General features: G+C 34.7%; 1 protein-coding gene across 3 annotated transcripts in view; it reads right to left on the bottom strand.

Annotated features, from left to right (window-relative positions):
* Nucleotides 1–24,674, bottom strand: part of LOC145256352 (kinesin-like protein KIF16B) — a 173,920-nt gene that overhangs the window by 19,160 nt on the left and 130,086 nt on the right. For 2 of the 3 annotated variants that reach the window (XM_080115169.1, XM_080115171.1), the window contains 7 exons: nt 19,395–20,224; nt 15,998–16,050; nt 13,768–13,874; nt 7,578–7,723; nt 4,152–4,331; nt 1,943–2,003; nt 79–129 (listed from right to left, as the gene is read on the bottom strand). In XM_080115169.1, coding sequence (XP_079971295.1) covers nt 79–129; nt 1,943–2,003; nt 4,152–4,331; nt 7,578–7,723; nt 13,768–13,874; nt 15,998–16,050; nt 19,395–20,224 — 1,428 coding nt within the window. The remainder of the gene's footprint in view (nt 1–78; nt 130–1,942; nt 2,004–4,151; nt 4,332–7,577; nt 7,724–13,767; nt 13,875–15,997; nt 16,051–19,394; nt 20,225–24,674) is intronic. The other variant, XM_080115170.1, reaches the window with a different exon arrangement.

Genomic DNA, 24,674 nt, shown 5'->3' on the forward strand with positions numbered 1-24,674 from the left:
AAAAAAACAGAAAAAGAAATGGAGAAAAAGGTGCCAGTCAAAATTGCCCAAAAGAAATTCTTGTGCAAAGCGACTCACATATTTGTTTCTTCTAAGTTCCAAGTTAGAACTGGTAAGTGTATCTGGAGACTGGAATGGACAAATGTCAATTCATGTCAGAAGAAAAAAATAAATACAAAAATCAAGTAAAAAAAAAAAAAAAAAATGATAAAAACAAAGAAAAAGAAAAAAAAGAAAAAAAAAATTAAACATTTGCATCATCCCATAAAGATGTTTTTTCCTCCAGTCTATTTTCGCAGAAACTTTCCATCGCCATTCATCCAACATTATTTCCATACATTTCTTACATATTAGCTTCACCCAGTGTCATATGCACATTTCAGAAGGTATTTTCCCAGGAAACCTCTTTCTAAAACCCCTGTTCTGATTGCATTCCTAAAGCCATTCAATCTCCTCCATGCGATATTAAATACTAATCTCTATTAACCCCTAACTGTGCATCAAACGGATATCATAATACTTAGTTCGCTGTGCCTTTACAAATGTCCGTACAAAATTTCAACCAGATCATACGGTAGTTTCCACAAAGAAAAAAAAAAAAGTGGAACAAACAAAGAGAAATAAAATATAGATCATTTGCACTCTTCCCTTTTCCCCGCCATTTTGCAGACTTGTTCCCAAATAAGTTCCTTCAAAGTATGTGATTTTTATTTGTAGAAACAATTGAGAATTTTCAATTTTTTCTACAAATAAAAATCGTTTTTATCATTTTTTATGGTATACTATTGGCATTCATTCGATATTGTCTGTGTGGAAATGTTACTGGTTGGTTTAGTTGTTTTGTTTTATAGCATATCAACACTTTTCATGTTATTCGATGCCAAAATCCAGTGTTTTTTTATGCTTCAAGTTCTTTATATTGTAATTGTTGAAGGAGAGCAGCTTAGTGTTACTAGCATTAAATGTTACCATCCATTTGCGACCCCATTACACTACGGTCTGGAGGTCATTTTCTAACGATTCTGCCATTGCCTTGTAATTAATTGTAATGTAGGCACATTTTCAAACATCGTGATGCGGTTTTGGTTTCCTGTTTTGTATTGTTTATTAATATAAAGCATAATCACGTAGAAACACAGGTTCTAGTTAGATCAACAAAGGTAAGCTACATTGAACCTGGTCAGTACTAAAATGGGTGACCGTTAGGGAATACCAGGTGTTGTATGTTCTCTCCGTTTATCTCGGCATTGTTTCCAATCATTCCGGATTTCTCTTTGTCACTGGAATCAAGCAGTGCAAACTCAGGAGAGGAGCAGTTAGTGATTGTGCAACCCTTGCTTCACAATTTAGCATGTGTCATCCATCATCTCCACAGGATAATCAGATCGTCCTTGTCATTCTGACGGATGAACATCCACAGTTGTGTAACAACGGTCTTGCAAACAAACATCCAAGGGTGTCATATGCGTAACATAAAAACGTCACTGATCATCGAACTCGAAACCTGACCGATAGGAAACAAAAAAACATATGCAAATTAAGACGTGGACGAATTTGAGCAAATATAAAAAGCCAGTATTTCTTTCATTGATGAGGACATTCTTTTTTTTTGACTTTTAAACGTATGGTTGATTTGCATGTTTATAGAAAGAAAGAAATACGGATTTTCTACGAACGTCGAAACAGGAAAAGAAAAAGGATTTTCGTTTTTGCGCGTGCCGAGAACATTGTAAGCTGAAGAAAAACTTTTTTTTTTTGCACGGATATTTAACAGTATTTAAAGGCAAACTTTAATATCAACACTTCAAGTTGATTAAAATATATTTGGTTGCAAATAATTCATCGTCTTAGCTGTACCGAAATGAAAGTTTCACTTGGAGAAAAAAAAAACAACTTAATTATTCGCTTAAGACGTCATTAATGAAAATGGATGAAAACTTACCATGACAGTTGCATAAGGATTGGATCTGGTAGGGGTCACTCCTGAAGAAGGCGGACCATCACTGAAGGAAAAATATAGTAAACATGCTTAGTTTGATAAATGACAAATAATTTAAACATCCAGTCGAAGCAAAGTTGTCAAATAAATGACCCGAAAAGTTTATGCAACATTTAAAAATCCAACTTATTTTCAGCTATCTTCTGTAAATCTAAGATATAAAAGGGAAAATGTGTGTTTGTATGTCCGCCAAAAACTTCTGACAGATGCATCGGACCATGACAAAATTGGAATCGTTAGAAAGATCAATCTCTCGGACGAAAAATATGTAAAATATTCGCCAAAAAGATTAATTCTGTCTGGGTGAACTGGGCCATTTCTTGCAAAGAAGAGTCACTTTTTGCAAGTCATATGCTTAGCAACCTCAATGTGCGTTTAAAAAAAGTTATTTCGACCCATCATATTATAAATCTTTGTGGCTGTGACAGCTAGTGTGTTAGCATTTTTCACTTCCTTTTTCTTCTTTCACGTTACAGGGTGATGGAAAAGTAAATGTTGATTTATGTAAGTTATGTTTGATGGCTATGACAATGCAGTCTTGCAGAAAAAAAAGAAGCAGGTGACACTAAGTCATCTATAAATAGGACAACTCGGAATTGAGGTACTGGTTCGCAAAAATCAATTGACCAATCAACATCATCTGTATGAAGTGTGGTGTGAGGAACGAGACTGTAGAACATACCGTCTATGATTGTCCTCACATCCACCGCCCTCCAGCTGAACCACCACTTCTGGACACATTCTCAGTAGACCCTGTCTTTACCCTGGCCATTTCATGTCGGATCTTCCGAATTTGTCCAAACCAACTACAAACAGCTAATCCCAACCAGTCACATTGCTCCACAACAACGGCATAGTCCAACTCTTCCTTACCATGGTAGGGATGATGGCAATTTGTCGACTAACAAGGATTTAGTAATTTAGGCATCCATTATTATTATCACCTGCCACCTCACCTTAATTGAGGAGTATGATAGTGTCAGAGCTACCTGGCTAACAAGGTTCTGATGAAATCCAAGAGGAATCAACATCAGGATCTGTTATCCTCTGGTCATCTTTGCTTCTGCATGCGACAAACAAGAACATGTCTACAAAAAAAAACAAAAAACAAACAAACTCACAAATCACTTAGCAAATTTCCAATAAGCACCCAATGACTTTCTAAAAAAGAATTCAAACTAGAAAGATATTGAGGAAACGAATGCCAACAATAATAATCTGATTTATTCAAAATGAACGAAAGATGCCCAACAAGAATAACGTGTGCAGAACAAAACAAAATCGACAAAGTGTGGATAACATCGAATCTGCACATGCACAACCGACATGAAACGCACGATACACAACAACGACTCAACAAGAACAGCAGACACCTGCTGGCTGCTACTGCTTCATTAACCAAGGTCAAAGTTAAGAAATTATATATTCATACTTGACTTCAGACAAGGTGTGAAGCCACTAAATATAAGAAGCTAAAAAAAAAAACAAAAAAAGAACTACTACTTCAAAGTTCAAAACTTGCCAACAATAAGTGTTAGTTAAACGGAATAGATTTTGATCTAGAAAACAGTAGTTGTTCCCTCTTTGTCAGAAATATCGCTCCTGGAATGTGAGGACTAAAGGACAAAATAAAAGAAGCAAAAGTCATAAAGTGTTGCTTTAGAAGGAATTCTTTATGTAGTGTAACCCGGATATAAGAGACTTCTCTTTCTCTGGAGATTTGTTTGCAAATTTCTTATATCCGGGTCACACTGTTCATTAACACAGGCTTTTATTTGAGACCAGAGAAAATCTCTTATATCCGTTTTTCTTATATTCGTGTTTCTTATATCCGGATTACACTGTACCAAATTGATGGTCGAATATAATCAAATTTAATTTTTGCATTAAATACTAAGCCACATTAATTCCTATTAACTGCGCATTGAATGGATACCATAATACTTAGTTCTCTGCACCTTATCATCCGAGTTTAAATTTAAAATTGGCTTAGTAGTTTCTGAGAAAATCTTAAATGCAAAGACATACAGAAATATAATATAGCTAACAAACATGTTGCATGTGGTTTAACACGGCTATAAAAATTACTTCGGAAATTGTTACATGAACGAAATCAATGTAGAAGAAAGAAAGAAAATAATTGCTGACTTACTTTCGTTCATATTTAGCCTTGAGTTGCTTTAATTCTCGATTGTGAATCATCCGAATGCGTGAGATTTCGTCGTCTCGTTCTTTCTTCTCGTGTTCCTTTTCAATGCGTCGCTGTTTTTCTCTTTCAACTTTCTCTTCAAAAAGACGTCGTTTCACTTCCTGCTCGACCAAAGCGTTAATCCTGAAAGAATTTTTTTTTATTTCATCAGCGTTGAAACACTTAACCCAATGTTAAAAGAAATCCCATTCGGAATATCAAAAACATTTTCATAATTATGAAAGTTGAAATTAAAAAGTTTCTTTTAATCCCATAACTTCAGTAATGTAATCTCGATTTTCACGTTTTAGCATAGGAAAAAAAAAAAAAAAATGCTTTGAACTATATATTTTTTATTCTGTAGAAATTATACACAACAAAAGATTAGGCACAAGGCCATTAAAAAATTAGGGAGGGAGGATTTTTGGTCTTCCTTGTCACTGTACCTTTAGTTAATCTACGCTAATCCTAGTTAGAGTTTTCATTCACCATAATTCCGAAAACACAGTTTGGGGTTAGGATTACTTAAGATTCCCAAATCAAATGTTTTTGTTTTTATAATAAAATATATGTATATATTATATGTAAAATATCTATAAAATATATTATAAAATATCTATAAAATATCTATAAAATATCTTATAAAATATCTATAAAATATATTACATGTAAAATATCTATAAAATATATTACATGTAAAATATCTATAAAATATATTACATGTAAAATATCTATAAAATATATTACATGTAAAATATCTATAAAATATATTATATGTAAAATATCTATAAAATATATATGTAAAATATCTATAAAATATATATGTAAAATATCTATAAAATATATTATATATAAAATATCTATAAAATATATTATATGTAAAATATCTATAAAATATATTATATATAAAATATCTATAAAATATATTACATATAAAATATCTATAAAATATATTATATATAAAATATCTATAAAATATGTTATATATAAAATATCTATAAAATATATTATATGTAAAAATAAAAGTCTATAAAAGTCGAGTTATTGATTTTTCATTAGCGTGGGGAGGGGGGGGTAAAAAAAAATGTTAGTAAGACGCTCTCAACCCTCTCTAGATGGTAGACTTCCCACTGTTTTCCAGCTTGTTGGGGAGGGACCCTGAAAACAAGCAGGTCAATCTCTAAATGGGCCTGAATTCTAGACGGGATTAAAGAAAACTGGAGAGGGGGAGTTGGGGGAGCATATGATGTTGCTCCAAGATGAGATGGCCGGGGACAAAAGAAGAAAGTTTGGAGATTTCCTATCAAGTATGAACGGAGGTATTCACTCAGCTTGCTAAGAACAATCTAGACACTTAAGCCATCTGGAGACCAACAAGACCTGGAACTGTGCATGCCATGCTTAGGTGGGGAACACAAACTCTAACTTGGCACCTCTTCGTACCCATCAGCTCGCTATTCTGACCCATCTTTTGTCACAGGCAGCAGGATTTAATTTTTTCCTATCACATCTGATCTTGACTTTCTGCTGGTGCTTGACGAACTGGATCAGATTCTGACCAGCAAAAGATTCAACCCCACATTTCTCATTCAGTTGTGACGTCCATATCACCATTCTAACTACAGCTTATATGTTGGTTTAACCAAGAAATGATTCCATACTCTGCTAAACTTGGAACCTCAGCATTGGTGACCATTTTGTATCATACCCAGACTTGGATGGTTGTGGAGAGGGTTGTTTTGTTTTCCGGGTTATTTAATAGCAAATCCAGTAATTTTGGAAAAAAAGGGTTTTATGCTTCAAGTTCTTTATATCTTCAAATATTTATTCATGGTGTTTGATTTGTAGAAGAAAATTGTTGTTTTTGGCTTTGATTTTGCATAACATGATCGAGTTTTGTAAAAGGCAAGGAAAAAAAACAATAACATCAATGTTTGGTACATTTGAAGTCAGGAGGTTAGTATCTCCAGACAGCCTGATCTAGTGGCACCAAAGAAGCATATATAAAGTTTTGATACGTTCAATTTAAGTTAGAACTGCATATCATTATTATGGACCCATCTTGGGATGGGTATACCCTCTAATAATAATAATAATAATAATAATAATATATATATTCTAAACTGATTCTATATATATATATATATATATATATATATATATATATATATATATATATGTAACTATACTAATAGCTTCAAGTATACAGTGCTTAATACAATCTCAGAAAGAGTTTTAAAAGAATTGCCTTTTTTAGTAGGCAATAAAAAAATGAAACACAAATTTGAAACCTGATTGCAAGTAAATATAGAAAAAAAAAAAAAACACACACATTTACATTTAAAATCTTGGTTATATATACCAGATATGCGATACACACAGAGAAATAAAAGACTAATCAAGTTTTACGATATGTAATATGTAGGACTAAAAACAAATATGTTACTTGTGCTTGGAGGAGAAAATTATATTTTTGAATTCTCTCTTTCTTTTGGCAACCCATCAGCAGTGAGGATGGGAGTTGTGTTCTGGGTTGTGTACCTAGGTGGCCGACAACGTTGGCTTGCGAGCATTCTTCATTCCCTCCTTCTCTTCTTGAGCTCTGTATGTTGGTTGACCTCGAAAGTGACTGTTTGGCGATGATCTGCCACCAGGTTTACCTGTCCTTGGCCTGGGTCTCCTATGTGTATGTACTGATGCCACACTTTTTCAGGTTTGTTTCAGGAGATCCTTATATTGTTTCTTCTGGCCGTCTTGAGTGCACTTTTCTTTTTTTGGTTGTCCATAGAAGAGTTGCTTCGGTAGCCGTGAATCCAACATCCTGATAACATGGCCAGACCACCTCAACTGGTTCCCAATGCTGGTGGTGTTGACCTCCTGGAAGACACTGAGTTTGGTATAATAGCTCTCCCAGGAGATGTTCAGAATGCTCTACAAGCAGCATTGATGGAACTTCTCCAGCACTTTAAGGTATCAATGGTTCGTCATCCAGGTCCCTGAGGCGTAGAGAAGCGTTGGGAGCACGACAACTTTGTATACAGCCATTTTGGATGTCTGTCTGGAAACGTACAGGTTTGAAGACGACCACAGGTGGCTTCAACACATTTTAAGCAGTATTGGACTTCATCATCCATCGCTGACATCCAAGCTATGGGAAGTGGTCCATATTCTCCAGGGATTTGTTGCCAATTTTGAATTATGAATATGATATAAAAAACGGAGGAGTAAGTTAATTTCACAATAAATAAAGATACATCAAATTAAATTCAAGATAATAAATTGCAAAGCACACTAACAAATTCCTCATCTGAAATTATAATATCATCTAAAATTATATGCATATTAAACTAAGTTTTTGAATAAAAGTTAAAAAAAAAAAAAAAAGTTTACCGTTCCTGGTTTTCCAGTTCTTGGAGTTTAAATCTTTCGTACTCAATTTTTTCCAATTCTGCATCTCGCTCTTCTTCAAAAGATCGGATTTTATCTTCCAGTTGGATTTGTGCCGATTGGTATTGCTGTTCCAATTCTTGCAGAGCCTGACAAATAAAGGATACAATTGCACTACATTATATCATTTTCTTTTTATTTATATATATATATATATATATATATATATATATATATATATTTTCATGTTTGCTTAAATAAAAAAATACTGCCTAAATATACATAATGTATATACAAACACATACATACACACATATATATATATATATACACACACAGCTATGTGCTAATGTAAGAAATTAAAAACAAAACCAGTAAATACATAAATATCCAACCTTGATCACCTTTTGAAGCTCATGGTGTAGTGGATAAAGACATTGAATCTCTACGATTCAAGTAAGCATTGTCTGAAAACAGTGGTTTCAATCCTACCCAAAGCAGGCCAGTAGTTTAGTTGGCCAAAACGTGGTGATTGGTTGGTTGGTTGGTTGTTTTACAGCATATCAACTCTGTCTGGGTTATTTAAAATGCCGAATCCAGTTATTTTGGGAATAGTATTCGATGTTGTATCCAGTTATTTTATGAGATTTTTATTCTTCAAGCTCCTTGTATTTTCAATCGTTAGTTTGTAGCTTTTGATTTAGTTGTTTTATAGTGGATTTTATCAGTTCTCTGTTTTGCAGGATATGATTGGGTTTTGCAATGGGAGGGGGAAAATGGTTACAGTATTATTGATTGGTACATTTTGAGTTAAAAAACCAGCCAGAAAGTGGGGGGGGGGGATAGAAAGAGAAGGCGAAAATAGGAGGATGGAAAAGTGTGAAAAGGCAGGTTGTTTTTGTTTTTGCAGAGTATAAGGTTTTTTGGGGTTATATTTTTTGGAAGAGTCCTATTTCTTTAATGTAAGATAAGATTTTTTCTGGTGTTGTTCTTTTTGAAGATTTTTTGAAGATCTATTTCTTTGTAGTGTTTTTTTCTAATTTGTGAAAGATCTATGCATTCAGTTAGTAGATTTTTTTTTTTTTTTACACAGTGGTCACCACTTATCAAGGCCCGGAAGCCACTCAGGGATAAGGGTTATTGCAAGTACATTACGTTAGTGTGGAGATTTGATGAAGTGTTTACTTAAGGGGGTGGTTCATTAGGAATTTGTTAACGTTGGACTTGAACACATCCAAGTTGTAGTCAGGTGGGAAGCAGGCAGACGGAACAGAGTTCCACAGGCGCGCAGTTCTAAGAAAGAAGCTTTGTTCATGGAATCCACGTTTTGATTTAGGCACAGATAAAGAGTGGGGGAAAATTTTCACAGTGGATTCGGCTAGACGGGTGTTTTTCGTGAAAGATTAGCGAGGGGGTCCAGAGATTGGAGTTCAGATGAGCACCTGCCATGAAAATAACGATAAAACAAGGATAGGCTCGCAACGTCTCTTCTGTGGGAGATAGGTTGCAAGGTAGAGAAAAGGGCATCCCCCACTAAGCCACAAAGTCTATTTTGTATTCTGTCAAGGTAGGATAGGCTGTTTTTAGCAGCTCCTGCCCAGATATGGCAGCAGTATTCCATCCTTGGACGTACTTGGCTTTTATATAGATAGAGAATTGCATCAGTAGTGAGATATCTTCTGGAGCGGTAGAAGGATCCCACCATCTTTCCAGCGACCTTGGCAACAGACTTGATGTACGTGTTCCATTTCAGATCAGGAGTAAAGGTCAAACCCAGGAGCTTGTCAAAACACGGGGCCTCTCCCAGACGAGAGCCATCCATCCCAATTGATGCCAGATGGGGATCAGAGCGTTGATGTAAGGATAGGAGTTTGGTTTTACAGTAAGTGGTGCTTGACAGGGAATGCATTGGGGTGGAGTTTCTCCTTTTAGGAGGTAAGAATATGTTAGGTGTGTGTGACCTATTCTAAGTCTTGTTAAAATGACATTTTGTTTTCTGTTTGTTTTTTGATGATCCCGCCTCCACTCTCCAAGTGTGGGTTTTATATTTTATAATTTGTTATTTTTGTTTTCGTTCCATTGACTTTGCCATTTCCCAAGTATATGGCTGTTGATCAGGGGTCTAATATCTGTGTATGGGATCCTGTGCCCATCAAGGTACAACTTCATTGCCTCCTTAGCCATAGCATTGGATCTTTCATTGCCCCGATTCCCATGTGGCTAAGGATCCAGATGAATATTATTTTCTTTTGGTCGGTAATGAGATGTTTTTTGTTTAGGAGTTTGATAATTATGGGGTTCTCCTGTTTTCTATTTTTTATAGCTGTTAAAACGGATAAAGAGTCAGAGAATATAATGAATTTTTCTGAGTTTTCCTCAGCAATGATATCTAGTGCTAAATCTATGGCTCTGGTTTCAGCACTAAATATAGAGGCTTTGTTCGGAAGTCGTTTGCTAATTGTTGTATTGTTGTAGGTAGCTGCACATCCAATTATCGTTATCCTTCGAGCCATCTATGTATATGCGTGTATAGTCAGAGTAGCATAGCTTGATATTTTCACGTTCTTCTTGAAATATGGCAGGATTTATTTTTGATTTTTTTTTTTCATTTAAGTTGGGCATTACATCTGGTTGTCTCATAGTCCATGGTGGGCTTTCGGATATTATAGAATGGTGGATATTTGTTATTGGAATTTGAGATTCTTCTATACTTGTTTCCATTCGAAGTCCGAAGGTTTTTATGGCTTTTCCTTTTCTGTAAAATAGGTTTCTATATTTGGGGTCAAAGGTACATTGATAAGCAGGGTTTGTTGGGCAAGACTTTAGTTTCAAGTAATATTGTAAACCAAGTTTTTCCCGTCTGAGCTTTAAGGATGCTTCGTGGGCTTCTGCATATAGACTTTCTTTAGGGGATGTCCTATATGCTCCCAAGATTAGTCTTAGTCCCTCATGGTGAATGGGGGTCAAGAATATTTATGTAGGAAGACCTTGATGACACATAAATGAAACAGCCATAATCCAGTTTCGAACGAATTAGAATCCTGTATAGTTTTAGTTTGTTGTTCTGTTCCCCAGTCTGTGTTGGCGACAACTCTTAATAATTGTAGTGCTTTGTGACATTTCTGCTTTAAATATCTCAGATGGGGAATAAAATTTAATTTTTTGTCAAAAATGATCCCTAGGTATTTATATTGATCAGTAATATCAATTTTTTTTGCCATTGAGTTTGAGGGTTGGATCATTGTGCATTTTTTTGCCATTTGAGAATTTCTTTAGCTTGTGTTTTTTGTTTCAATTCGATAAGTATGGTGTTATTTTGCAATCTTTTTATCATTTTGGGTTTTATTTTTTGAGAGAAAATTTTTTCCATTGTAAAAGGTGAAATTTTATTTATTTCATTTTTTTCAAGTGTTTCCATTACTAAAAATATTGAGTTCTTTGAGCATTTCTATTCATCCTCTGAACTTGAAATGTCGGAAACATCTGAAAAGCTTTTTTTGGGGGTTTTGGGGGGGGGGGTAATAAAAGCCATAATCAAATAAGATTGTTTTTTTTTCATCATCTTTGCTCCCCACCCACCTTGGAGCCCTACATGGGAAGTGCCTGGGGGGAACCCATTCGCCCAGGCTCAACAAGGATACAAAAATTATATACTCGATTTACATGATATCTTTCATGAGCACCTGTTTTCCTTTGATGATACTCTGGGATACGTAGTAATTTAAAGGGTTTGCAGCCATGTCAGATATTTCACTTCGTCAATTGACCCTCAGCCATATATTAGGAAGTAGATGTTATTTGTTGGGAAGGGATAGGCATATTGTGTTAATGATAGGTTTATGGGGTGGGCAATATATGGTGGGGCTTGACGTGACCAGCCGATTTATCGGATTGGGCACTTCCGACCGCCCATCTAGCCTAGTAAGGGCCGAAGTGGTGTGTTGGGAAGTGGGGGTACTAAAACCTGACCTCCAAGTCTCTCAACCACTAGGATCCTGTCCTAATGGTATTATGGGTCGCTACCTACGGCCAACAGGTAGCCCTATTGAGGGACTTCTACTCTCTGCAGGGAGGCATATTCTGATGCCCTGCCGACAGGGACTAGTGGAATCTGATTGATTGGAAAAACTTTTTATCTCCAGTTGTTTGTTTCTTGAAATATTTATTTATGGATTTTAGTTTGGCTGTTTTTATTATTTTGGTTGGTATTTTTAAGTTAGGAAACCAGTAGGGAAGTAGGGGTGGAATGACAAACAGAAAAGAAAAAAAAGGATGTGGGGGGGGGGGATAGGGCTATTTTTGTTTTGGGCTTTGCAGAATATGCTTTAATTGTGCAAAGATTAAAAAGGAAAAAACAATAACAGAAAGGTGTTAATGTAGGTGCATTTGTGTCACCCTTATCCCTGAGTGGCTTCCGGGCCTTGATAAGTGGTGATCACTGTGTAAAAAAAAAAAAAAAAAAAAAAAAAAAAAAGTTATCTTCCGACAGCCTGATCTGGTTGCATCAGCGAAAACATGGCGAGACAACAACTATGGAATTACTAGAGATACAGTTAAGAGACTCAGCATTCCTAAGTTGTCGCGATTAATCACCTGAAGAAGGCCAAAGGAAAAGTTGTCAAAAACATGATGAAACAACAATTATGAAGAAGAGGATAACAGTCCGCAAATAAATTAAAATAAAATAAAAATATACAAATTACTCAATTCAAAAGGATTCCAATAAAAAAAAATTATATATATTTTGTGTATGTTTCTGTGTTTTAATATTTTTAGTTTATTGAGCGAGTTGGTTGTCTTGGTGGGTAGTATACAGTTTGTTGTGGCTTATTCGGTTCAGTGTGAGTTGCTATGTTCTTGGTTTGGTTGTTCTGGTTTAATATTATGATTTTGGTGTTATTGTGCATACTAAGTTTGGGAGTTTTATATTTTGGTGAATAGGTTTATCTCTTTCAAAAAGTATGTTATTTTTGGATGGTTTTACTTTGTTGTCAAAGAGATCTGTAAGACTGGATTCATGATAGTATTTCTTTTGATAAGGAATAAAAGTCAACACACTCTAGTCATATATGCTCGATGGTTAGTTTCTTCTGGCATGCTGTGTACAATGGGAGTTCGGCACCTTGCTATACGAGTGTGGCCTATGTGTAATCAGTTTCATATAACTTTTTTTTTGGTTTTATTTTTTGTAGTTTATAGTTTACATATTGATTCCATTCTCCTTGCGATATGTTGGTGATCAATTTTTTTTTAAAATTTGAGGCTTGTAGTTCATGTATTTTGTTAAAGATTTTTCTTTTTGCTTCTTTGTCAGTTCTGTCATTTCCATTTAGACCGACATGACTCTGTATGCAACATAGAATTATTTCTTTGTTATTTGCAAGTTTATGGATTTTGTTCAGGACTTGAATGGTTAGGGATTCGATCATTTTTTTTTTTTTTCCAGTGCTTGTAAGGGTAGTTAGAGAATCTGTGAATATGACAATTTTTTTTTTTTATATATTATTTTATTTTTGGACTCCTTCGACATGAGGCTCCATAATTTGTGTATTCATTTTTTTTGCAGACTGCTGTTGTTGCACCATGTTTCGGCTAGCTTACCCTCTGGTCTTCTTCAGGTGATTAACCGCAACGGTATAAGAATGCGGTGCCCCTTAACTGTCTCCAGTAATTACTGCCTTCCATAGTTGTTGTTTCGCCACGTTTTGGCCAACTCGTCCTCAGTCCTGCTTTGGGTAGGATTGAAACTGCTATCTTCAGACAATGCTTATCTGGAACCGTAGAGACTCAATGTCTCTATCCTCTACACCGGCTAGAGAATCTGTGAATACGATAAAAACTTTTTGTAATTTTTTTCTCAAAAGGCAAATCAATAGCAGTAATTTCGGCATTACATATTGATGCTGCGTTTATTAATCTTTTGTTTTGTTGTCCTTCGTATGATATGGAGGCGCTCGCAATGTCCTTCGTATGATATGGAGGCGCTCGCAATGTCCTTTGTATGATATGGAGGCGCTCGCAACTTTATTTCCACTTTTGGAACTGTCAGTCTATACACATTGATTCCATTCTTCTTGCTTTGCGATTCTGTACGTGTGAGTTTAAGATACGTCTTTACAGATTCTCATGACTACATCGCAATACGCTTTGTTTTTGGAGTGAAGTTAAAAAAGGAGGGGTGGGTGATTCTTACCTGGAGTCTTTCTTCGACAATGGAATCTACATCACTTGTTCGGGATGATTGTCTCTGAGGAACTTCATGAATTTGCCCATTCAATTCTACCGAAAGTGGAGGAGCAGCTGTTGGAAAATTAAAACATTATCATATATTGAATGATGAGACTCAAGTATATTGAGGTTTGCTGTTTTATGGCACGTCAACCCTAGATATCATTTTCTGCCATGCAACCTATTATTATAATAAATGTGAATCAATCAAAGTTTATTTACCTAAGGATTTTTCCTATATACTTTAATAACACAATATATTAACACAGACCTTACTTCTGGGATTGAGTTATGTTTGAGGAATTCTTTTTTGACGGTTTTAATTAATTTTTTTTTTTTAAATTGCATTTTCACCCCAAACAAGGCACAGTGCCACTTTGATGTAGGGGCGACTATCAGGGACATAAATTGCAGGGATACTATGTAGGGAGTTGAGTAGCAAGATATCTTTACATTACACTTGAACTTCTGCATGTCAATACAGTCAAGGAAACAGGAAGGGAATTCCAAGTCTAGCAGTTCTGAGGAAGAAACTAATTAGAGTAGAAAGCTTTTTGTCATCTGGGGACCTCTGTGTAGGGGTGGGATTTTGCTGCTTGCCGAGTTTGTCGGGGGTAGTTACGTTGAGGGGGTACAAGAACTTTTAGTTCGTCAGAGCACCTACTATTAAAATACTTGTAAAACTGACAGAGGGATGCAACATTTTGTCGATGGGACAGCGATTGAAGCCTAGCTTACAGTTCGAGACCTATTAGGTTGGTGACTCTCTTTTGTACCTTGTCTAAAAGTGAGGGATTAATTAATTAGTTGTTGTGTATAATTAACTGAACAAGTAATCCATTCTTTCTTATTATTCTGTATTTTTCTTGCCTGCTCTTACTCTATGTTGATTCAACCACTCTTATATTTCTTAATGACTGTCAGCATCGCCATATCTTATTTACATACTTGTCTGTATGCACCACAATTACATATGTAAATTAGACAGCAAAATAATAAGTCTCTTTGTTCCTATATGGTAGCTTCCTTCAGTCTTGACAGACTATGGATAGCCACTGTAAAGATGCCTGTGCACAGAATTTTTGTGGCAAGAGTTGCGCAATCTCCAACCTCTCCTGAGTCGACATTGTTGAATACCAGTGGCAAGTGGAGGTTCAGGACGACTAGAAACAATGCCGAGATAAGTGGAGAGCACAAGCCCATACAATGCTTAGAATTCCCAAAAAGTCACCCATCTGGTACTAGCCAGGCTCAACGTTGCTTATGCCATATATATGCTTCTATATAAGAAGTCTCAGACCTGACATAAATTGTGCTACTACTACTAATAAAAACAAATCCATACATTTTTTATAAAGTACTAACCTTCAAATGGTATGTGTGAAAATTTAAACTCAATTGGATTATTAGTTTACAAATTAGTTCTTTAAGTGTTGGAAATTTTAAAAACAAAAATATCTGAATTTTGTGCTGATCAGGTTTTGGCCTCTGTATTTTGAAAGTGCAAGGAAGAACAATCAACAGTGCATATTATATAGCATTATTCCTGTGTTTAAAGAAATCACCCACAAGTAGCCACAAATAAAGGATATAGTAAAGCTCTTTCACCAAGATAATGCATCAGGTCTCAATTTAATCGCAACAATGGCAAAACTACATGAATTGTTTTCACCCCACCCCCTTTTCCAGATTTGATCCCCAGCAACTTTGCAAACTTCAAAAGAATGCTTCAGGAAAAGAGTTTCTATTCTTATGCATTTAAGGGAAAAACATTTAACAAAAATGCATCAAAGAGAATTGTTGGAATAAATCTCATTCTTGGGGAATACACAAAGAAAATCAGTTTAAAGTGATTAATGGGAAACCGTAGGCATTACAACATAAATTTGATAAGTTTGAATTATTGTTGCGTTATCTCCACTTGTTTCTTGAAATTGTTTTCAAAATGGCGACATGAGACAGTCCCTCCTAGTTTACTAGTTTATTCATAAAATTTTTTTTTTTTTTTTCATGCAAAATAAAACTACTGGATTAATTTATGTGATATTTGGAATACGATATTTTTGTTTTGTCAATGGTGCATACAGTCATACAGTTGTTTTTTTTCTTTATTTTTGGTTTTAACATAGGGGAATTCTGGACACTATCCAAAAGAGTGATTCCACGACAGAAAGACACAAACGTGAAATACTTACAAATACTGTCATAATGGCCAGTTGTACTTGAATGTTCGAGAAGGGTCAAAAGTCTGAAAAAAAGAAAGAAAACAGAAACTTGAAGAAATCTAATCTATATATATATAAAAGCGAAAATGTATGTATGTATGTATGTATGTTTGGATGTCTGCTAAAAACTTTCGACAGACGTGACGAAAATTCACAAACTCGGTATCACATCGAAGCTCCATCCTTTGCTCGAAAAATATCGAAAAATTGGCCAAAAATGTTAACTTTTTCACCCCGAAATCGACAATTTTCGACAGGGGGGGGGGTCAACAAAAAACGTCCTCTCGTGACAATGACCGATTCTATGCATGCGTCAGATGACGTCGTGACCTGATTTACTTTAAATAGTTGAAAAACCGAACAAATTTCATGTACGTCTCGTTAGCTCAGTTGCTTAAGGCCTTGGTTCATTATCTAAACATTTTGGGTTCGAATCGTGGTGTGAGATGGTTTTTTTTTTTTTTACTTCACTTATTATTAGCGACACCCAAAAACACCCGGATACCCACAGATTTTTAAAATTTTAATATCGAAACAGGCTTATTGAAGCCATTTTTCACATGTTCATTTTTCTGTTTTCATCGTTCGTTTGCTTTACGTTAATTTTTTTGTGTTTTTTTTTTCCTGCTTAAGTGTTAACGTTGTTTTCTTTTTTTTTACTTCGCTTATAACAAACAAACCTACATCGTCGTCGTAACGTTCGACGACTTCCGTCCGCGCACCTGACAATTTCGTTTTATTTAACACTACACATACCTACAAACACCCTGGCAACACCGGGTACCCCCCGCTAGTCTACATATATAAAAGTGAAAATGTATGTATGTGTGTATGTTTGTGTGTCTGCTAAAAACTTTCGACAGACAGAACAAAAATTCATAAATTTGGTCTCATATGAAAGTCCCATCCTTCGCCCGACAAATATCGAAAAATTGGCCAAAAACGTTAATTTTTTTCACCCTGAAATCAACACTTTTCTACAGGGGGGGTGGGGGGTTCAGAAAAAACCGTCCTCTCATGACGAGATCAGTTTTACTCATGCGTCAGACGACGTCATGACCTGATTTAGTTTAAATATTTAAAGAACTGAGAGAATTTCATGTGTGTCGTGTTAGGTCAGTTGGTTCATTCATTATCTAAATGTTTTGGGTTCGAATCGTGGTGTGAGATTTTTTTTTTTTCGATTTTTTAAATTTTAATATTGAAGCAGTATTATTTAAGCCATTTTTCATGTAGCGTTCGTTTTTTCTGTTTTTTTTGTTTACTTCACTTATTCTTAGGTTTTCATTAACACCCCCACCCCCGATCGACCACACACACCCCAAAACACCCGGGTACCCACCAATTTTTAAAATTTTAATATCGAAGCACGTTTTTTTTTTTTTTTTTGGTTTTTATTTTTCAGATTTTTCAAAGCAGTTTTAACGTTTGTTTTTGTTTTCTTTTTTGTTTTTTCGATTTTTACATTTAACATTGTTCGTTTGCCTTACGTTAGTTTTTTTTTTTTCAATGTTTTGATTACCTGCCTCCCGCTTAAGTTTTAACATTCGTTTTTCTGTTTTCTTTTTTTACTTCGCTTATTCTTAGGTTTTCATTAACACTCACCACCCCCGCCCGACCACACACACCTCGAAACACTCGAACAACGGCGGGTACCCCCCCCCCATCCCGCTAGTTATAATAAAAGGCTATATGTCTGTCTGTCTCCATATTTTCAAACTGTATCTCTTCTGAAACTAAAAGTCGCAGAGCGGCGCTAGGGGCTTCAAATGTGAGAAATTTAATTCTCACAAACTCAAAACTCCCTGGCAGAGGCAAAATAGATCCACAAATTGCAGAAGCCATACCTTTAAACTCAAAATTTATTCAATAATAACAGGAAAGAAAAGTTACTGGTCCTGGTATAGTCCATTGCAAAACGGTGGGCAAATTTTGCCTTCCAGATAGGGAGCCGGTAGTTTGACTCCTAATGTTGGAGTGTTCTTTTTTCCTCGAAAGTATCCATGATAATTCATGGTGTTCTCGGACAGAATGTTGGCGCCTATAATTAGGCATAAAGTGAGTCGCTCGGGATTATAATTGACTTGAGATAAGTTCACATATTTAGTAAATATAACCATGAAGAAAATGTTCAAAGGATGCTATCCTGTATTTAGGATATCGTCGGGAATACAAAGGTGTGTCTGCTTGTAGACATATAAGACCTTTGTTCACCAACAATTTGGTGAAATAACATGAAGAAATAGTGGCGGCTCAATTCTGTAAGGCTTTCTTCTCGGAGCTGTCCTGGTAAGTCCTTTTCCTGCTTAGTGTTCAACGTGGACTGAAAATGAAAAGCATGATACAAAAAGGGTGCTAAGTAATTAACTTGACTAATTTAAACCAACCAATCACAGACCGCCTATTAGAATTGTGTAGGCGCCTTAAAAACAAGAACCTGGCATTGTAAAATGGAATTTCTCACACAAATGATTGGATTTTTTACAGACCGTTCTTTTATGGGTCTTTAGCCGATTAAAATAGTTTTTAAGAAGTCAAAAATGGGTCAAAATTGAAAAAAAAAATCGTTATTTATTTTGTACATTAATCAGTTTATATATGTGTCATGTTGGTACAGTGGTAACATCACCAGCTTTGAATGCTACAGTTTTGATTTCAGTTTCAATTCTAGCTGATTGCACCCAAATATTTTTTTTTTTTTTTTACATTTGAAATCATGACTATAATAATATATACGGAATCTGGACAAATTAAAATATCATATTTAACTGAATTTCACGCCTGTGCAAAGCCGGGCGGTCCCCATGCTAATATATTAAAAATTTGTATACACAATTTTAAAAGTTCAGACACCAGAAAGTTTTTAAACAATCTGAATCAGAAAGTTTACAAATTTGGTGTCACAATTATTGGTTATAGTCAGCAAACATACTTCCTAACTTCTGGCGTAGAGCTACCAGAAGCGGTGGCAAGGCAAATCAGTTCCTTCGCTTTTTTTCTCTCCTTTGTGCATGCACTCATTTTTTTTTTTTTTTTTTAAAGTTATTGAAATTAGTTTTATTTATTATTAAAAAAAAAAAATTCTTGAAATTTCTTTTATTTAGCTATTTTTAAAAATAATTATTGAAAACACGTTTTGCGCTGTTTTTTTTTTTAAAAAAAAAAGAATTGAAAACACCTGGCAAATATACTTGGTGAATTAAGTGCAAGAGAGATACAAACAATTGCACTTAAAGGGACAGTTGGAATGTATGAGATAGGTGAATATCCGCCGTCTGGTAGGATGTCCCATCCTCAGCTAGAACAAAAGAATATAAAAAAAAAAATTTAAAAAAAAAACGTATATGTAGATGCAGAATGCAATTACCTTTTTCTTTCTTCCGTAATCCTCTCTATTTCCGAATTGGCTGCCTTTTCAGCATCCGAATGTTTCTTGTCGAGTTCGATCGTTGCAGCACGAAGATCGGCATCTTCAATTTCACGAATGGCAACCAAATTCTGACGCTTTTCTTCGAGTTCGTTTGTTTCGACTATCAGCTGCGCCGTACTTGTCATAATCTTCGCCTCCATATCCTGCAAGATTTTCTCCTGCACCCGGATTGAATTCTCGCGCTCCCCAAGCACCAGCGTCTTCTCGTGTACCTCCCTCTCAATCTTGTTCATTGCCTCACCCTTCAGTTTCTCCTTTTCCTGTAGAAACTTCTCACGCTCCTCCTCAAAATGTTTCTTCAGCTGCCCCTCCTCGTCCAACTCGCGCCGCTTATTGCCGTGCTCGGACACAGCCAGGTCATTCTCGTGTGTCTGTAACTCCTTTTCGGCAGCTTTCATCTCAGCCAATTCGACTTGGAGTTTTTCGCGAGCATTTTCATTTGTGCAGGCGTTCATCTCTGATTCTTTTTCACGCTGCATTTTCCGCAATTCTTCCCAGGCTCCTTCGATTTGTTCTTTATCCGCCTTCATTGCTTCCCGGTAACCAGCATATTTTTTTTTCAGTTCCGTTCTCACTTTCTCGTAGTCTTTGACAAGTTCGTTCTCTTTGACGTCAACCTGGTTCCATCTGGCTTTGAACTCATTAGTTTGCTCTTCCAACCATTGCTCACTCACCATGCCGACTTCGTTCAGTTTAAGTTCTGCCTGACGAAGTTCATACGTCAATCCTTCGATGATGCTTCGATCGCCTTTCAGATCAAGTTTCATCTAAAAAATAAAAAGCATAAAAATTAGATTTAAGGAAAAAAAAAGTTTTTATTTAGGATTCAACCGAATTAAAAGAAAAAAAAAAAGTTTTTATTTAGGATTCAACCGAATTAAAAGAAAAAAAAAAAAAGTTTTTATTTAGAATTCAACCGAATTAAAAGAAAAAAAAAAAAAGTTTTTATTTAGAATTCAACCGAATTAAAAGAAAAAAAAAAAAGTTTTTATTTAGAATTCAACCGAATTAAAAGAAAAAAAACAAAAATCCAGAAAAATCTTTATAACATTTGTACTTATCACAGAAGGAAAATGTATTCCAAAAATCAAGTAGTTTTTGTTTTTTTAAGAAAATCAAAGTTTACTATTTTCAATCATTAATATTTTGCACCCACTACAAGACTGATTAAAATAAAAATCTCGGTAGTCGAATTGAGTTGTCTACTTTGATTTCTAAAGCATGACAAATCCATCTCACTTTGTCATAAAATTTGATTTTCTTAGTTAAAATAAAAAAATCTATTTAATTTACATAACTTTTGGAATATGACATCTTTGTTCATCATAAAGATTTTCCTGCACATTAAAAAAAAATTAAGTTGAATTCTCGACAAACATAAAAAAATGTATGTTTTTGAATGTTTAAATCGAAACGATAATAAAAGTCCAAGATCAAATGGACACAACTCTTAGTGGTAAGATTTAGCTATGCTGGTAAATAAATAAATTATAAAATAAGCTAAATAAATTATAAAATAAGCTATGCTGGTAAATAAATTAATTAAATAGTTCTTATCCAGAATTCAACCTAATTAAAAAAAAAAAAAAAAAAATCTTTATAATGTACATACTCGTCACAGAATAAAAATGCCATATTCCAAAAATCACAAATTGATCAAATAATTTTTTTTTTTTTTTTTGAAGAAAATCATTTTATTTTCAATCATTAATATTTTGCAGCCATTGTAAGACTGATTAAAACAAACAAAAATCTCAGTAGTGGAATTGAATTGTCTTCCTCGATTCCTAAAACACAGCACATCCGTCTTCCTTATACATTAAATTTGATTTAGTTAAAAAATAAAAATTTTATGAATTTAGGTGATTTTTGGAATATGACATTTCAGTCCATCAAAGATTTTTCTTTTTTTTGAAATTTTTTTTTGAAAAGTTGAATTCTGAACAAGCACCAAAATAATAATAAAGCCTTATCCTTGGCTACAGTGTAGTATCTGTCCTGATGCTACACTTCACCTTTTTCTGTCCTCAGCCAGTGGAGGAGAAATCCTTCATGACTGAGACAATTTAAATTTTTTTTCTTATCCAGAGTGCCCATTTTTGAGAGTTGGATTTTCTCCACATTAAAAAGGACCTTGTGTCTAATTCTGCCCTCGTGGGGAAGCAAGTAAAAAGGATAATAAAAGTTAATGATCAAAGGAAGACAAATCTTTGTGATAAGAGTTACACATCTTGTTAGTTAACAAGATTGTGCCCGCAAATAAATTATTTACAAAGAAAAAACACAAGAAGGTATTTCAATTTCATTGGAAACAAATTAGTCTTTTTTTGTTACTATTTATAAGAAAAAAAAAAGTATACTGCTTCATGATTCTTTTGAAATTTGAAACCATTTAAACTCAACTTAGAAAATTATTTCTTAGCAAATCTTCATTTAATTTAAAGACTGAAAGTTTTAGGAAATTTTTACATTCAATAATTTTGTAGAGATGAAAGCATGGACAAAATTAGTTATAATTTATGAAAATTTAATTCAAATAATATTTTAATGATCAAACATAAACATGATTAAATTTAACTTAGATGAAAACCTTCAGTCTGTAGTGGAATGGAGTCAAAAATGGACGGTAATGCTCAACGCTGCTAAGACAAAGTTTGTTTCCTTTAACAATTACATGAAATCTTATCAGAACCAATAGCTATGGCTAAAGATACTTTACTTGAAAACACTTCGTTCAAGCTCCTTAGCTTAATGTTCACAGGAAACATGAATTGGAATAGATACATCGAGATCATTGCCAAGGCTGCTGCAAAGAAGGTGGGCTCTCTATACCGTGCTAGAAAGTTACTTATACCTGAAAGTATCCTGTACCTCTACAAAGCCACCATTTGCCCATGTATGGAGTACTGCTGTCACATTTGGGCTGGTGCATCTGCTACTAGTCTTGCTCGCGAACATTCGAACATGTCTGCTATTTGACGTGTTCACAAACAACCAACAGCAATGTCAAGGTCGAACAACCGGTGTCACTTGAAATGTTCGTCTATCTTTATCTTCTGCTACGGGGTATCTAATGTTTACTTGATCCAAAAGTTTTATCTTATTTAAACAGACGAGACATACAGCAAAAAGAAACAGCGACGATGAAAAGGAGAAAAAGATCCTGTATAAACAGTCGCGTATGTTAATGAAAATATTGCAGGTACAACTAGTACAGTTTGTTTTTTGGTGTTTAACTATCTTTTAAATATTATGAGGTCATTCCAGGTAAATCGCACCTCACAAATTAGACAATTTCTACAATGCTGACAGAGAGAGAGAGAACAAAGGATTTTAAAGATGATTTTAGAATGTGGGATCGGACTAATCATAACTCAACAAGCAGTAAAATCCCACCCCTTCAGTGTTGCGGTCTCTAGATATCAAGAAAGCCTTCTACTCAAAGTTTTTTTTTTTCTCTCAGACTGCTAGATTTTGCAATTCCCTCCGTTTCCTGCTTTCCTAACTTCACTAACCTGCAGAAGTTTAAATGTAATATGGACAGACATTTTGCTACTCAACTCCCCACAGTGCCCTGTTAAACATTATCCTAAATAGTCGCATCTTACTCTAACATGGCAATATGCCTTGTTTGAGGTAAAAAAAAAACAAAAAAACTTTTTTCTTGCCATCTGATTTGATAAGTGTTTTGGCACCTTCCGGCTATTTATGTAAACAATCGGTAAAAGACAAACAAAAAATTGGCTTCATCTGATTCAAAAGTTGGACCAGTACCACATATTATTTATAATTGGATTAAATAAAAGATTTTGTTCAAAGTTTTTTTGCATATATATAATATAGAACGTTTTTTTAAGAAAACGGTATATATTATAGTTAATAACAGTACCAAGTCTAAACCAAATGAAGTAAAACGTGTATGGCTGATACTTCATCTTTATCGAAAAACGTATTTAGTGATGATTATAATTTCATGTGTATCTTACTATTGCTTTTTATCGTAATTAGAAATCAGAACAAGATTGCACAAAGAATAAGTTGTTCATTAAATAAAGACAAAATATCAGAGAAAACTTTCTTGCCTTTTCAGAGTATAAAATCAACTTCGAAATCTAGTGGAAAGCGATCTCGCCTTTTTCCTTTCATTCTTTTCTCATAGAAACTTGTTAGACTTGCCTCCATTAACGAATATTTTTATGGTAGTTGCGCAACTGAGCTTTAAAATTTGCCCCCGTGAAACCATTTCAAAAAGAACATGTCTAACTACTAAAACTGCAAAAAACTTTGAACTTATGAATCACGTTATCAGTGGAATGTTTCCTACTGACTACAACATGGTCGTTTTCAAGTCCAATCTCAGCAACTATCATATCGATCTGTGAATTAACCCTAGTAATGTCTCCATATTTTCAAACTATCTCTTACTAAACTAAAAGTTGCAGACCGGTGCTAACAGCTTCAAATGATAGGATTTTTTTATAGAGCAGTCTTTTATGGGTCTTCAGATGGTAAAAATAGATTTGAAGGGTAAAAACATGAAAAAAATTGTTATAGATTTTACACATTCATCTTAGTTTATTTTTAATCTTTAATCAGTTCATATGCATGTTACGTTGGTATAGTGGTAACATCACCAGCTTCGAACGCTACAGTTTTGCTTTCAGTTTCAATTCCAGCTGATGGCACCCAAATACTTTTTTTTTTTTTACTTTTGAAATCACGACTCTAAAATAATATGTTACGAAATCTGAACAAATTAAAATATCATATTTAAGTGCATTTTACACCCGGGCAAAGCCTCCTCCCTTCTGCTAGCATGTACAAAAGGAAGCAAGGATAGGCTCATGTAACATCTCAACGAATGAAACATCAAAGCAAAGATGTTGACAATATTTTTTGTGTATTTGGTTACATTTTTGCATCGAGACGGAGAACAGAAGATACAGAAACTTTGCCTGCTTCATCACTTCTACGATCGCCATTACAACTAAATGTCACCACTCATTAAGCAACTGCTAACAATGTACAAGCAAGTGACTTCAATGCTTTCTGGTAATTAAAAAATTACAACCCAGGATTCACAACCCCCCCCCCCCCCCCACCTACCTACACAATGTTAAAATGGAAGACTGAAGAACTGATTGGTTAAACGGAAGATCAAAAAGTTGAATAATGACCGAATGGAAAAGATTTAATGACACTTAAGAGTTAAAGTAA

The sequence above is a fragment of the Euprymna scolopes genome, chromosome 32, assembly GCF_053919585.1.
Source record: "Euprymna scolopes isolate OS-2025 chromosome 32, ASM5391958v1, whole genome shotgun sequence".
Taxonomy (NCBI): Eukaryota; Metazoa; Mollusca; class Cephalopoda; order Sepiida; family Sepiolidae; genus Euprymna; species Euprymna scolopes.